The 17227-nt window shown below is 41.9% G+C and overlaps 1 protein-coding gene across 1 annotated transcript in view; it reads left to right on the top strand.

Annotated features, from left to right (window-relative positions):
- The window catches only part of WDR37 (WD repeat domain 37), a 312422-nt gene extending 296392 nt beyond the window's left edge, over positions 1–16030 (top strand). The window contains exons 13-15 of the mRNA XM_082258129.1: positions 614–748; positions 13163–13277; positions 15435–16030. Coding sequence (XP_082114255.1) covers positions 614–748; positions 13163–13277; positions 15435–15566 — 382 coding nt within the window. The 3' untranslated portion in view covers positions 15567–16030. The remainder of the gene's footprint in view (positions 1–613; positions 749–13162; positions 13278–15434) is intronic.
- The last annotated feature ends 1197 nt before the right edge of the window (positions 16031–17227 follow it).

Genomic DNA, 17227 nt, shown 5'->3' with positions numbered 1-17227 from the left:
CAGGTAGATTCAGTAATGTTCGGGGCCAGTTTGGGAATGATTCCATAGAGGTTAGTAGAAGGCTTGCTTGTGTGACATCACTCCTAGCTCTGTTGGAACTACAAGTTCCAGTACATTATAGTTGATCATGTTGCTGCGTATAATACCTACTGTATACTTCTTGTTCCTAATAGTGCAATAAAGTAAACCTGTGGCAAGGCACATGGACATTTAAGTATTTACAAATTCCAATATGCAGTAAATGAGTAATTAAAGCAAAATCCTAGTAGCTGCAGTTACTGTAGAGCATTTCATCCTAAAAGATCTCCACAGTGACTGCAGTCTGGTTGCAGAACAATTTACACCACCTAGTATTTGTCAACATTTGAGGGCTGGCAATCTGTCCAGTCACTGCTGACAGAGAAAGCAAGGCATAAACTGTGATTACTGTACTCCTATTGTAAACATTAAGGATGAATTACTCTATAGTGCCTACAGCTACAGAGGTCAGTAGTTCAATGACTGCATGTGCACTGTTAAGGGTGTTTTATCTATGCTTTACTGGTGAGAAGGGAACAAAAACCTTTCCCCTAAATACTAACCTATTACTAATGTGTTTTTTTTTCTCTTTAAGCACTGTGACTTCTGCTGTGTTCACTGTGGGGGACAATGTGGTGTCAGGAAGTGATGACCGTACAGTTAAAGTCTGGGATTTAAAGAACATGAGATCACCCATTGCTACTATTCGTACAGACTCAGCAGTAAACAGGTACAAGGAGCATGCGTTTAATAAATGATATACATCATGCAAGTGTGTCTTTTTTATTATACAAAGGTTGTATTTGATTAAATAGAACAACATTTGGCATAGCTCTTTTTCATGTGATTTATTTGTGGTTGCTGGATGTTTTTTGATGAACATACAAAGTATTTTCTTCTTGCTGCAAGCTCCACCGAGGTATATCACTGTTTTCATCCCTACCTGTTAAAGAATACAGCAAGGGAGCAAAAAATCGTTCTACATCACTCAGACAGAAAATGTCAAGTCTTTTAAGAAGGAAAAGTCCTTAGAACATGCCTTTACCTTCTTAACAAACTCTGTTCTTAAGACGCAATCCGACAGCCCAGGAGAAGAAGCCTCTTGTATTACTGAGGATCACAGCTCTGCATGTGCAAACTCTTTCCTCACTTCTCCATGGGACTTCAATAGAATATAACTGAACAGAAGAAATGCCGCAGCCCTGTACACGGTTCATGCTTGTACATTTCTCTTTTTCTCCATCTCTAGGGAGATGTATGTGTGTATGTAAAATATATATACCGTATTTATCGGCGTATAACATGCACCTAAATTTTAGGAGAGAAATTTCAAGAAAAAAGCTGAAATTGAAAATAAACAGCTTTGAACTCAGAACATTTTTTTTAATCAAATGCAGTCTCACCAGTGCCCACAAATGCAGCCTCCTCATCAGCGCAGTGCCCACGAATGCAGCCTCCTCATCAACGCAGGTCCCACGAATGCAGCCTCCTCATCAGCGCAGTGCCCACGAATGCAGCCTCCTCATCAGCGCAGTGCCCACGAATGCAGCCTCCTCATCAGCGCAGTGCCCACGAATGCAGCCTCCTCATCAGCGCAGTGCCCACGAATGCAGCCTCCTCATCAGCGCAGTGCCCACGAATGCAGCCTCCTCATCAGCGCAGTGTCCATCATTGCAGCCTCGCCGGCACAGTGCCCATAATTGCAGCTCCGCCAGCGCAGTGCCCATAATTGCAGATTCGCCAGCGCAGTGACAGTAATTGCAGCCTCGCCAGCGCAGTGACAGTAATTGCAGCCTCGCCAGCGCAGTGACAGTAATTGCAGCCTCGCTAGCGCAGTGACAGTAATTGCAGCCTCGCCAGCGCCATTGACACTATTAGGATCACTTTTTAAAAAAGTTCAGAAAGCAGCGCCGAGAGGTAGAAGGGTGCGTGCGGGGCCGAGGAGAAGGAAGGAAGGCCGCACGCGCTGTCATCGGAAGTCCCAGCACCTATGATAGACGTCGGCATAGGAGGCAGGACTTCTGATGACAGCGCGTGCTTCCTTCTCCTCAGCCCCGCCCGCCCCCTTCTACCTCGGCGCTGCTTCCTGGACTTTTTTTTTTTTTATATCGGCGTATAACACGCACTGCTGCTTTTTCCTCCATATTTAGGAGGTAAAAGTGCGTGTTATACGCCCGATAAATACGGTATATAATCAAATTTTTGTTTCTTAATTCACTAGTTAGTAAAACATAAAATACATTGAAATCCATGGTCATTTTCTATTTTTAGAAAAAGAAAAATAGGTAGTATGCATTAAGCTAATATTTTCTTCCCAGTCTCTCGGTATGTGTACACTCAAGTACTTCGGTTTAATTAAACTTGGAATCCAGGTGTATGAAAATAGACAAATGTTACAGGAAGTATTATTCTTTAAAACCATAAAGGGCTCCCCTTTAAACATTAAAATTACTTGATATAAGTAAAAATACATTGAAAGGAACTCTTAGCCCAATTAAACTCTCTTAATTACTGCAATGCAGTATGTTTGCATGTTCGTTAATAAAAAAAAAATTGATACATTCTGCCGCAAGGGTTAAAATTCCAGCATTGGCCCAATTGGCAGGCCAGCTCTATGATTTGTTCCCCCTGAATACTGCTCCAATTAACATAACTGCTCAGAGACCAAGAGCGGATGTTGATTGGAGCGGTGTTCAGTGGGCGTGTCATATAGCATTAGAGTTTGTGTGATAGCTGTGGTCCAACTCTTAGCTGTGTTCTGACAGCTTAGAGATTTTCAATCATTGATGTGGCACATGGGTAAAAAGAGGCATAATTTTTACGTTCTATGCAACCCGGCTACATTACAGTATTACATTGAGGGTTCAGCTGAGCTTTAGGATAAACTGATGAGTAGCAATGGGGTACTTGTAAATCTGGTGATTTTTTTTTTTTTTTTTTTTTATAACAAAGCAGGGCGTAACGTGATTAAGGGTATATTACCATAGGTGACAGCTTGCCTTCCTACACAGTTGTGTTGTCTTTTCGGTGGGCCATTCCTAAGGAGAGGAATACAGTTTAGGAGCTAGTCCCTGATCTGTTATTGTCTTATCTATATTTGTATACGTAAGTCCTAAACTTCTAGTAGCAGTGTTTTTTTTTTTTTCTTTTTTTTTTTTTACATACACCCTAGGCATAATTATGTCAGTTTATATCATAGACATGATGGAATAGATTAGGGCAGCTGGCAAACACAGGTGTGATTGTTTCATCTTTTTGGAAGAAATTGTGGACACTAGTTAGGTTTGATATGACCATGATATGGCAATTTTTAATGGGCAATTTAAGGCCTCATTCACGTGGTATTTTGTGCCAGCGGCTGCAAGAATCCAGGAAATTTCTGCAGCAGAATTTACAGATATGGAAAGTTGTGGCCCTTATAGTGGATGTAAACCCTAACATATACCCAGTGAAGTGAACATCCTCAGATGATACCCAGAGATAAAACAAATTTTCCTACAAAGGTTTTACATGCATATCTGCTGTCTTCAGCTTTCTATATTCTTTAGAATGTGCACATTGTGTTAGAGATTTTCTCTTCCTGTTCAGCACTGGAAGTGGGTTCCTGGCATACAGCCAAGACAACTGATTGGAGGAAAGACGCACACCCCCCTCGACATAGGCAGAGACTCCAGAGCTGTGCTGTGACAAGACAAGCTCTCTGATAATCTATTTATAGCAACCTCCCACAACACAAATTTCAGCCTGTTTTTATCTTGGTTGACAGGAGAACTGGTCAGAATTTATCATGCTGACAACAGAGCAACCAACAGCAGACAGACACAGGACTTAAAGCAACGGAGAGAGATAAGAAAACACTGCAGATATATGTGCTTAGGTCAAATTTCATGAATAAGGTTTACATCCACTTTAATTTACAAAAATATTTATCAGCGCAAACCAACCAATAATAGAAACCAGAAATGAAAATGATTGAAAATATAAGTGCAAATATATAAAAAATATATAAAGAGAGTGCAATTCAGTTATCCGGCAGCAAACACTAAATTGTGTAACACCTCACAATTATAGAAATAAAAACTGCTTGAAGAGTGCTGCGCCAGATAAATACTTAGATCAATATAATAAATGCAGTGAATTCAAGTGATTATAATAGTAAAAATAACTGGTGTAAAGTATTCCGTGAGATAAGTCCATAAGTGTCCAATAATCTAGTGGAAAAGGAATTCCAACAAAATGGTGAGAAAATCCCACAAGAAATTCCACAACACCGCTGTGCATATATCCCACCACCGGATAGATTGGTCTCTCACCTCAGCCACAGACCCATAAAGGGTCAATGATCACATGAATCAGCTGTATCAACCAGGAGGCTCCCTTCCTTACTCTCTCGTCAGCCCAACATGGATCGATCAAGGTGGGGGTAGAGGAACTTCAATCAAACTCGGAATAGGTGCATGTATAAATATAAAGGACAAATATAGTGCTCTCCCTCTGATAACAATAGTTTATTGAAGTATATGAATGGTACTCACATTCAGCGGCACTCGGCTTGTATTGCAGACAGATGATACACACTACACTGGGACCAAGGGAAAGCGCAACGTCCGGTATGCAGGCTCCGCCCCCTATACGCGTTACGTCAGAGCTACTAATAGCCTTCGACTTCTTCACTAGATTATTGGACACTTATGGACTTATCTCACGGAATACTTTACACCAGTTATTTTTACTATTCTAATCACTTGAATTCACTGCTTTTACATCCACTTTAAGCCTGTACAAAACAAAGACTGGCTAAAAGGGGCTGCAGCTGTATGCTGGTGTTTGGAAGTAATCCTACATGGAGCAACAACTTGCTGTTAGGGACAGATGATTACTCCTGGATGCATTTTTCGATCATCTGTTCCTAAAGTAATTGCAAAAGTGTGTGTATATGTGTGTGTATATATATATATACATATATATATTTATTTATTTTTTAAATAAACACCTCTATACTTGCCTGCTCTGTGGAATTTCACAGAGGAGCCCTGAACCTCCTTTTCTCGGGTCCCCCCCCCCCCCCCCCCCACTGGCGCTCCTGGCTCCTCCTCGGTCCAGTGTCCCCACAGGAAACTGTTTTCTATGGGGGCACTCGTGCATGCTCACTTCCAAGTCCTGCTGCTGTGTCCATTGACACAGACTCTCCCTCATCACTGGCTTTGATTGACAGCACTGGGAGCCAATGGCTCCTGGTGCCCCAGCAAAGCCAGCAAGACAGGGAAGTGGGGGGGAGAGAAGAGTTGCAGAATTGCATAGCAGTGAATCGAATGAGGGCTCAGGTAAGTATAAGGAGGGTGAAGGATCAAAATCAATGCCTAAACATTTGTTACCTTACTGCATGCAGTAAGGTAAATGTTTGGGCTTTAGAACCACTTTACCTGTCTGTAATCACTCCATGTGTGATTACATCTGAAAAAAATACAGCATGAATAAGGCCTAAGGCCTCTTTCACACGGCCGTTCAGTTTTTTTTCTCCGCTCCGGTGCTTTTTTTTTTTTCCACGGAACGGATGTCCGCATATCATCCCATCCGTTTGCGGATGATATACGGACATAATGTATGTGTATGGGCATTGTGGATGTCAGCGGATGACACCGCTGACATCCGATTTTGCATCTGTTCCGTTTTTTTGAACGGAACAAAAATAGGGTTCTGTTCCGTTCCAAAAAACGGAACAGAACTGAAAGGATGAAAATCGGATGTCAGCGGATGGTCATCCGCTGACAACCGCAATGCCATTGACATTCATTATGTCCGTATATCATCCGCAAAAAAATAGGATGATTTGCGGACATGCGGAACGCCCGTGTGAAAGGGCCCTAAGTCTCACACTACAGAGAGATTTCACTTCATTTGCATCACAGTGATATTCAGGTGGGCATGTATATTCTTACTTGAATCTTGGTGTCCTTTGTGTATTTCTTCTGTAGTACCTTCCTATAACTAAGACCAGTCACTGCTGCTCAATTGTGTAGAGTGACCATTCTGGTATCCACCCACCTCTAGTTTTCTGTAGGTAGCCTGCAGTTCTGCGGTCTCTCCTTGTGCAGAGTGACTGGTATTGTATTTGCCCCTGTGTCGTTTTTTTTCAGGGCACCTCTGGTTGTGCGATCTGCACTAGCTATGTTTAGCCAAGTGATTATGTTGATATTTTAATAAAGTAATACAAACCCATTTGGTGTGCACGAAGTTGATTTTTACCCTTTTGCGACTTTTGAGGAATATATTGAAATAATCGTTTTTGTGCTTAGAGCTCAGTTTTAAAGTGGTTCTAAAGGAAGAAGGTTTTTTTACCTTCATGCATTCTGTGCATTAAGGTAAAAAAAATCTCTTGCAAGCAGCTCACCCCTCCCCCAGTTTCCCTAAATACTTACCAAAATCCATTCTCGATCCACCTATGTGCACGAGAGCAGAGACTCGCTTAGCTCTCTCTCCTCATTGGCTCAGACACTGCAGCAGGAGCCATTGGCTGCTGTCAATCACATCCAGCGAGGAGGAGGTGGGGCCAAACTATGCTCCGTGTGTCTTATGGATGCACAGAGCCAGCTCAGGAATGACTGAGCATGCATGAGTGCCCCCATAGCAAGCGGTTTGCTATGAGGGCACTAGGCAACTAGGCAAGGCGTAGGTCACCTTGAAACATGTCAGTAGGCACAGCAAGAGCAGCGGTGGCTAAGGCCACACACATACACGCACCATGACTATATCTGTTCGGTTTTGAGCGGCGTCTTTTCCATTGAGGGGAAGTATAACATTTTGTTATTTTAAAAAAAATTACCTTCAAAGTTTTAGTACTTTGACTTTACACAGTTGTTTATGTAGTGCAGCAATATCCTCTGCCTAGTAGTAGGGGGAAAAAATCACTGTTAGTATCCCTTGAGGACAGGACTGGTTGAGCGAGTCTGTGGACTCAGATTGTTGTATTAAAGCAGAGTTCCACCCTGAAAATACTTTTTTTAATAAAAATACCCCCGGGACAGTCAGGGCTAGTACATTCCACAATGGCTAGCCTCTGATCTGTCCCGGGTTACACTTACCTTTTAGAAGAAATACTTACCTTGAAAAAGTATTGTCCAGCGCTGCCATCTCAGGTGTGGGCAGCTTGAAGCCAGAGCGATCCTCTTCTGCGTCCTCTTCCGTCTTCTTCGGTCCCCCGATGCACTGCACCGGCCCCGCCGTCACTTCCGGTGCGTCAGCGTCATCCCTGCACAGCTTTTGGGCATGCCCAGAAGCTGTTTAGCAAGGTATGACGGCGCCTGCACCGGAACTGACGTCGGGGCCGGTGCAGGCGCATTGATTCCTGGGAGCGATGACGTTCAGCTCCCAGGAATCATTGCAAAGCCAGGAAGTGACGAATCGCCGTGGCCGCCGAGGGGAGGAAGAGGAAGAGTATATTTTCTTCTAAACCAGGTAAGTAAAAAAAAAAAAAAAAAATTGTGATTATGCATTTGTTTTTCAGGTGACCCCGGGCATGAAGATGGAGGTAAGTTTTATTTTAGGGTGGAACTCCGCTTTAAGTAGATTGCAATGGTTTGAGTTACTACCATAGTCTTTTATGTTCTGGAAACTCCAGCGCCAAGGTCTCTTCACCCTAGTTCTTAGGTCTGCGATCATGCTCCTGCTATCACATATGGTATTACTCCCTCTGTGAAGTTTTGAGTTTATTTTGCATTAGGTAGACATGCGAGGAAGGGAATGAGTTTTTGTAGTGGTAGGGTTGTAGAGTTCGGAAACTTAGAGAGGAAATGGGGCCGCTGAATCCCTTTAATTTGAAGGCTACAATACATTAAGGGCTCATTCACCTGGACGTATGCATATTTTCTTTTTTTTTTTTTTTTAATCAGAAAAATAACTTTAATTAGGAATGGCACAGGACAACAAAACACTGTACAAGAAATACACAGACAGCATACATAATCACAGAGGATACAAAAATACAATGTTAATCAGTGCAAATTGCGCTTTAGTGAAAGCACAGGAACCTCATTGTTGCTCCATGCGCATCCCCAAAAGAAAACAGAACATAAGGAAAGAAAAAAAAAATAAAAATTTAAGGGGGGAGGGGGAGGGGGAAAAAATAAAAAAACAGGAAAAACAACTAAACACGTGTTGTCATGAACATACCAGCTGTCAGAAGCATACCAATATCTACATAAGCAAGCGATTAAGAACCAGTTGAGGCGGAGCCACCTCCGGAGAAGACAGCCAGGGGCCCCAGATTTTCTCAAACTTAAGAGGAGTTTTTCTATGACAATAGGTGTGTTTTTCACGTATCAGAATAGAGTTGACAGATTGGATCCATTGGGCACCCGCAGGAGGCCTGGAAGATATCCACACTCTAGCAATCAGTTTTTTAGCTAAGTAGAGAAGTCGAAGGAGGGCAACAAGAACGTGTGGGAGGTATAGCGTCTCATCCAGGCCGCCCAGCAAGCACACCAGCGGATCCAACTGAAGTTGAACTTGGTATACACGATTAATAGTGGATACTACGAATTGCCAGTATCGTACCAGTTTGGGGCATCTCCAAAGCATGTGAATAAAGTCACCTGTATGTAAATTACATTTGGGACATAGAGGTGAGGACCTCCTACCCCATGCATAGAGTTGTGCCGGGGTCCTATAAGTGCGGTGCAGTACGGATGTATGCATATTTTCTGCATGAACGAAAAGTTCTTGCTGGCAGAACTAAAAGATCTTGCATAAAATACAAGCCTATAGTACTCCTGTTTATGCGCGTAAAATCTGCAGCAGTGTCCTACTCTTTTTGTGCAGGACTAAATGCATCACACATTTTCATATGTAGACTCAACTGTGTGTATGGGCTCATTGATTATTATAGTGCTGCATTTACCTGCATACAACACAGAACTATTCATCTAAATGCAGTGTTTTTTTTCTGTCCAGGTAAATGAGCTCCAAGTAGTCTGCGAATAATTAAAATATCAGTTTTGGCAGACTTCCCTTTTCATAAAAAGGGAAAGTTTTATTTCAAGGATAGTTCTGTAATCAGTTTTTGTGCTCCAGGAACCCAGCATTGAGTCCTTTATCTTAGCAAGTGTCCCATTGTATAACTAAAGAGCAGGAAATACGTTATGGCATTGCTTTATCGTTTGTATGCATCTCACTGGTTCCAGACAAACTGTAATCACATTTCAGTGCTGCAAGAGGAAGCAACATGGATCCAGTCTGCAGCTTTATATAAATACAATTTGAATACTCCTCATTCTCTTACCGGCCAAGAATTTACAAGTGTGAAATAGGACAAACGAATGAGCTGAGACATTAATGTAATGGAGTACGATTGCTGTTACTAGGCTTTCCATTTACCACTAGTGCTTGACATTATATGATGGCTCAGCATTTGTTGGAACTTATGTTTTTGTTGTGCAGACTTTCACATTAATCTAGCTCTTTAACCACTTGACCTCCAGGAAGTTTTACCCCTTTCATGACCAGGGCCTTTTTTTTGCTATTCAGCACTGCGCTACTTTAACTGGAAATTGCACGGGTAATTTCACACAAATAGATCTTTCTTTTGGTGGTATTTGATTACCACTGGGTTTCATATTTTTATTAAATAAATGAAAAATAGACTAAACATTTTGACAAAAAATATATTTTCTACTTTGTTATAAAACATATCCAATGATAAAAAAAATTCCAGTAAGTGTGTGTATATTTTGGTTTGTGTGAAAGTTATAGTGTCTACAAACTGGTGTATGTATAATGGAATTTACGCTTCACTGTAATGGCGGTAATCGGCGACTTATAGTGGGACAGTAAAAGAATGGTGGGCAATCTGGCACTAACAGACACTATCTTGTAGGGTCACTAACTGACACCGACATTGCTAGTGACACTAATACAGTGATCAATGATAATACTATATACAAACACTGTACTAATGATACTGGTTGGGAAGGGGTTAACATCTAGGGGCAATCAAGGAGCTGATCGTGTGCCTAAGTGTAATGTGTGCTGCTTTTTTTACTTTCTCATCTGGGAGTAGAAACAGCCAGATCACTGTTGTAATGCACACAGAGTTCTGTATGTATGTAAACCCAGAACTCTGTGGTTTTGGACATAGCCACTCAGCAGGTTTTATCCAAAATTGTTGGCTGAGATTTGCTGCCCAGCTCCTGCTGTGTCCCCAAACCCGGAAGCAGAGTATGTTTTCAATCAACAGAAAAGTATCCGATCTACCACTTCGCAGTTTCAATGGTGTATAAGTCATTTATTGCTAAGGTCCTTTTCACAGGGGCAATTTGATCCGATCCGCCTGTCAGTTTTTCAGGCGGACCTGATCGGATGCTCCATGGATCCCTATGGGGCAGCGGGTGTCAGTGGATACATCTCCGCTCACACCCGCTGCTATTCGATTCCGATCCTGTCCGTCAAATCTGGACAGATGGAAATCCTATTTTCCATCCGCTTAGGGGATCGGATCGGATGAGAACGGACAGGTGGTCCTTTTTCATCTGATCTCCCCATAGAGGACAGCGGGGATCTCACAGCTCCGTCTCCGCACACAGAGCAGAGACAGAGCTGTCATCCGCCTGCTCAGCGGGGGATAGACCGCCCGTGTGAAAGAGCCCTAACAAAGTATAAGGCTACATTCACATGTAGGCGTTTTGGGGGCGTTTTTCTGCTCTAGGATCAGCTCTCAAAACGCCCCACAAGACAAATCCTATTCATTTCAATGGCCCCTGTTCACATCTGAGCGTTTTGACACCGTGAGCAAAACGCCCAACGCTCAAAAAAGTACATGACCTTCTTTTTGGGCAGATTACAGGCGTTTTCCATTGGTCTCTAGTCAATCTAAAAACGCCTGCACAAAAAACGCCTGTAAAACGCCTGTAATAGCAATGCCAAGATGTGAACGTAGCCTTACATTTATATACAGCATGCTCGTTTGTGTTCTATTTAGTTTATCTCAATTCCTTCTGCCTATTTTGTCTTCTACTATACGTGGGCGATAAAAATTTATTTTTATGCTATATTTTACTAAATCATCTCCATAATTCTTTCTTTCTGCATTTTGGTGGGAATATAGCTCCTGCAGATTGGTTTTCTGAATTTATGAGCAGAAAGATCTCACTGATCATTGTATTTTATCTTTCACCAATTAGTAGTTATATATATATAAGACATGATATTAGGTAATGAATACTTGGTGCATACATAAGAGCCAATAATCATTCCTAGTAGAGACATTCTTTTATCCTCAATGTCCCCTCCACATACTGTTTGCTACAGAGTGTCCACAGCATTAAAATGGTTTTAACTCTAATAAAAAAAAAATCCTGTTCCATTAAGGCATGATCTATAGCACAGTGTTTGTGCGGTGTACTTTGTCACTTTCTATGTTGTAGTATACTTGGTTGATTGATCCTGCTGGTTTCTGTGACCCCCCTGTGTGTGTTGACCACGGTAATCATGACTGCCGAGCTATGATACCGTGGTCAGTTTGCCTCCGTCATCCTGCAGTTTGCTCTGAGCCTCTCCCCTCTCCCCCTCCCTCCCTGCCTGCTGTCAGTGTGGGAGCCGATCTCGTCCCCGCTCCTCCCGCCACTATTCTTCTGCAATATGCAGCAAAAAGACTTGTATCCCCCTCTAGTTTATACAGTTATTAATCACAGTGTGTGTGTTTTTTTTTTTAAATAATAAGGCTAAATACCTTTTCTCACACCAGAGGGGAATCTCAGCAACTCCTGCTGCTCTCTTTAGATCGGGGAAGGAGAGCAGAGGTGGATCACGTGACTACACAGCTGCAATGTATTTAGCCTTGTTATTTAAAAAAAAACACACACACACTGTAGTTAATACCTGTATAAACCAGAGGGGATAGCAACAAAGTCACACAATGTGGCTTTACAAACACTTTAAACACTCTTCACACCCTTTGGATGCAAATCCTTCTCCAGTGTTAGTCCTGACTTTTGTTGCAGTCTTGCCCATGGTGTTCTTTGGTAGCTAACCCAACCCAGGCTGTGTACCAGGCAACTTTCTGCGCAAGTGTTTTAACTACACTTATTGAAGGTCTAGTGCTGTAGATTCTACATTCTCTGACAGCTTTGCCACCCGAAGTAGGCATGCTACATTCATTGTCAGATCTCCCTCTCCCACATTATCCATATTACATTGTGGCAGCTCTTTCCCCACTGTTGACAATACGTTCTAAGGCCACAACCAGTCTCCATTTGCCTTCTCTATCTTCCCAATCTCTCCTCAAGCCAATGCCCTGCAACCAATTTTAAGTTTTCTTTCGTCCCTCATGTCCATTAATAGGTCACACCCTGCCCCTTCTCCCTGTTGTGTGAACTGTCTCAGCTCTAAAGGTTATCAAAACCTAGATCACCAGCACACACCATAGATCTTCATGACTTTTATTAAAGTGATCACATCACAGCAGTTATGATTCAACATTTTGGGGCCCCACTGGACCCCTTTGTCAGGCATGTGACATACCTTGTGGCGGCCTTGATGCAAGAGTATTTCTTTTTTAATTCTCAACTTTGGGGTTTAAAGATAACTGCACATTGTGTCTGGATTTATTTAATGAAACCCAACTTCAGAAAACTCAAATTCCTCCTTGCAGTAGGGCTGAGCCGCACTGCGTATAAGCTGCTCGTTTAAGTCTAGGGGACATAGAAAAGAAGATATACATACCCCATCCGCCTCTCCTCTACACTGCTAGCCTGGTGCTCTGCAACATCTTCTTACTTTTGCTCCAGTGGGTAAAGGTCCTGTTGTCATCAAGGTCCAGTGATGATGCGGAACGTCTACCGCCAAAGCATGGGGGGCAACCAGGGGATCGGAGGATCAGGTAAGTAAAATGCCTTTACTCTAACCTAGTTTTAAATGTGCGATTAAACCATACAGTGCAGGCTCAGTCTCGGTCTCACTGCAAGGAGGAATTTTCAGGTTTCTTGGAGTTGGACTTTAAATATACACCATTGCCTTGATTGAAATCCTATAAACTATTTACCACCAATAACTCATAGTGAAATAGAACAATAAGTAGTCCTGATGTAGCTCTCAGCCATGATCAGTGGTTACCAGTTCTTTTCTCCTGATAAATTTTGTCTCAATTTTCCAGGATTAGCGTGTCTGTTGGCCAGAGGATCATCGCTCTTCCACATGACAACAGACAGGTCCGGTTATTTGACATGTCAGGAGTTCGATTAGCACGACTTCCTCGTAGCAACAGACAGGTAAGCAGGTTTTGTTCCAATTGTATTTTCTATTTCACCGGGGTAGAGGAGAACATTGCTAAAAAGAAAAAGCCAGTAAATCTCGAATTCCTGCTGGGCTAAGGCAGCATTATTTTTTTTTCTAGCTTTGTAAATTAAATGGAGACTTAAGAGTATATATAAACCCAAAGCCAATATATATATATATATATATATTATATTAATATATGTATCAGCTTACCAATCCTTCAATTTGATGGCTTCATTGGTTTTCTTTTTTTAGGCATTTTTCACTTTATTTTCTCTTGATAGAAGCACTAAGTCTGTTATATTTCAACTTTCTTTAACAAACCAGGCTGTTAAAAATGGCAGTTAGAGGGTTGAGAGAAACCTTTTAACACTATTTGGAGTGCTTAGAAAGCTCAACTTTAATTTTTTAGTATACCAGAGCTAAACCTACCTTTCCTCCAACTGTTCCCATCCTCGCCAGCACCTTCTTTTGTGTGCCGGTCTTCAGCCATCTTCATTGGCCATCACTGAATGATTGCCTAAAAGCAGGCAGGTAGTTGTATTTTATTGTAGAAGTGACATTGCATGTTTCTTCCAACTTAAAGAACCTGCTTGCTGTTTGTGACAGCGGAACTGTAGTTCTGCTTTAGAATCTTTATCCCATAAGAAAAAAAGGAAAATTGTTGCCTTACCGTCTTAAAAAAATTGTTAGCTGATGTTTGGCTTTATTTTGTTAGATCCATTCAAAAACACGCGTGGATTTCACACTCCCCTCTCCCCAGAATGAAAATGCTTTTTTCCAAGGGTGGCTCAATTGCTCCTCCATACAGTGGAGACACCCTAAGACAAGAAGTGTTACTGGCTGGATCACCAGGATATAGAAAAGAAAACAAATGCATTCACCAATACACAGTATATAACATTTTTGATTTTATGTTTAGAAATGCTTTAACCCAACATTCCAAATAAGTTTGTATGGAAATTATGCACCTTTTAAAAATTACACCTTCCATACCATTTTGTCTTCTAGTCTGTTAGTTCTTCCCAAACCTCAACTGAATACCCACTGAATGCATCATTTATTACCCCAGTTCAAATTTTCTTCAAAGTTTTATGAAAATGAGAACAAAGTTTGCATATTTTCCTGTAATCACAAAACCTACATCTCTCAAGTTTTGTACACTTTTTGGGTTACAACAAAGTCTTTCACATCTCTTGTGCCATGTGGCATATGGGGTCCAGGCGCCACACCTGTCCCTCTGAGGGGCACTAGAATGCAACTATACCCCCCCCCCCCCCATCCCTGTGCAAGGAGCCTTACTCTACCTCCTAATATAAGTACATATCACTCTTCTGCAGAATGACCTTGACCCAGTAGGAACAGATACCCTTTTATCTAATACGAACAACCTCCAACATAGAGAACATTATGTCTATAGGTCCACCCATAGACTGTGTGCAGATCTTTCCTGCCACCATGGGTTACAGGGAAGAAATTTGCACGATTCCCCTATCAAAACAGACAGTGTTGACAGGGAAATCCTCTTGCCAACAATTGCGGAGGAAGCTGCTGTCTCTGCTGGGAGAAGACCGATATGATCACTTACGGCTGAAAAAGCTGCTAGCGATAATCACAAGTGAATCCAGCAGGCTGTTTGTACCAAAGGTAATAGATCGAACAACTTGGTACATTCAGCCTGCCCTCACATGGTTCAAATCTCGGCCGGTTCCTGCTGAACTGGCCAGGATTCGAACCGTCTATGGCTGGCCTTACCCTGCTACAGTGAAAGAAATAAGGCCATTCATAGTAAGGACTACATGCTGCTAGCTTTACAATGCAACTGCATATTTCAGTTTCCACCAGCTATATTGTCTCTTTAAACACATTTAAGGAATTACCTGAAAAGTGTTTCAGCCGTACAGTTAAACCATCTAGATTCTAAGAAACTGGCATTTGAGACCATAAGTTAGGATTTGGTAAGCATTGGAGGGGTTCTTTCGACACTGCTGTAAAGATGGTTGTCATAAGATAACGTGGACCGGTTTTCAAATACAATAAAGCTGAAACAAATGAAACGTGAAGGAAAGTTTAGGTAAATTTTAGATCCTAAGTTGGATAACAGAACTGCACTGTACATTAATTCTCTTTTTGTTTTGACACAATTTTAGGGCCACCGCAGAATGGTGTGCTGCACTGTCTGGAGCGAAGATCACCCAACTTGCAACCTCTTTACTTGCGGCTTTGATCGCCAGGCCATAGGTTGGAACATCAACATCCCAGCCTTGCTGCAAGAGAAATAATCCTGAGATAGCACATACTTGTGGATTCTGTGTTTTTACCATGAACACTTTTCTTTTTGTCGCAGGCACTTATTAGCCTGCCAACATTGTGAGATCTCAGACATGAGTGCTTTGTAAATGTATCCTTGTCCCCCTCTACATGGCATATCTGGGGGGGAATTCAGTAACAACAAGCTTTCTCAGATAGTTTTATCCATGACTTGCATTTTATCTGAGATTCCATCCATCAAAACAATGACTTTGCACAGGGCGCCTCCTAGTGCTCTGCGTCTGTCATTACCCAGCATAGAGGAGCATTAGGGCATTACATTTCTGTGAAATAAATGTGAACTTTATGTCATTGTTGTGAAGGATGTAATAGTTGCATTTATACATGGGCGTATCAGCCTCCTGTAAGGAAAAAAATACTATAAAATACAAAATAGTAAATTATAAACTGTTACAGAAATAAACTATGAAATAGAGTGTATATTTCACTCGCTGCTTAGTTCAGCATTAAATAATGAACCCATCACAACGCGTTCATTGGTTCTGGTGTTATTTTTATTTTGTTTTGGCTCGAGCTTTAGCATTTTATTGTTTTTTTTAAATATATGTCTATTTTTTATTCATGGAACTGCTGTATGATTACAAGACGTAAAGCATTTAACTAGTGATAGAGGTTTTTTTTTTAGGATGTTTCAAGATAGTATTATTCTAAAGACTGTGCTCCTAGTTTAGAGCTGACTTTAAAGGACTTTGTTCCCAGCTGTAAAACTTGCTTCTGGTTTTGTTGTTTCTTGAAATGGGAAAGTTATTTCATGACAGCTATTTGAAAGGTGCCAGTGGCAGAAATTCATGCATCTTTTTCTTAGGCGTAAATTACCTAGAAAGAAAAAAAAAACACGATTATAAAGATTTTTGTTTTGGAACTACAGTAACCAGCATGGAGTGGGCTTTCTTTCTCTGCAGCATTGATGAACACTGTTGGGGTATATTTCATGAAGCATCATCCTACTTTCTTAAAAGAGACATTTTGGAAAAAATGTTTTTAAGAATCATACTTACTGGGTGAATGCAGCATCAGTCTGATGCTACATCTGTCCCCCGCCAGCTTTAAGACTGACATCTGAGTGATCAAATGCAGCTGATCACTCAGTTCTCAGTTTCCCATGAGCAGAGAGCTGGTGACTGTCAGTCACTGTCTCTCTACTCTGCCTCCCCACCCCACGCTCACTGGAGCGGGAGGGGGCAGGAGCGGCAGCGGCTGGCTCAGACTCTCAGCCAGGTGCTTGTTCAGGCTCCTGGGTGCATCCAGACCATATGGTCGCTATCTTTACCCAGCCTGGATTGGCTGTATGCCGACAGCGGGCTTCAGCCACCTGTTGGCTAAAAATGGGTCACAGGAGTGCAGAATGAATAGCACTCCTGTAATCCACAGACGTACAGCCAAACAAGCTTTGGCTGTACTTCTCCTTTGGGGCAAACGTGTGCTTTGCCTATGCAGAGAAAATAAAACAGTTCATTTTTAAGCCCTCCACCCCAGCAACATTTACTCTTGCTCTTCCTTGGGTCCCTCGCCATTCCATTTCATTCAGGGTATGGATGAGCACATGACTAAACTTCCCCAGCCACTCAAGTCAGGCACTGAAATTGAAGAAAATACTCCTTAGTCATGAGAT

This window comes from Pelophylax lessonae, assembly GCF_965119305.1.
Source record: "Pelophylax lessonae genome assembly, chromosome: 5".
In the NCBI taxonomy this organism is placed as follows: Eukaryota; Metazoa; Chordata; class Amphibia; order Anura; family Ranidae; genus Pelophylax; species Pelophylax lessonae.
This window is presented reverse-complemented; position numbering and strand designations above follow the sequence as displayed.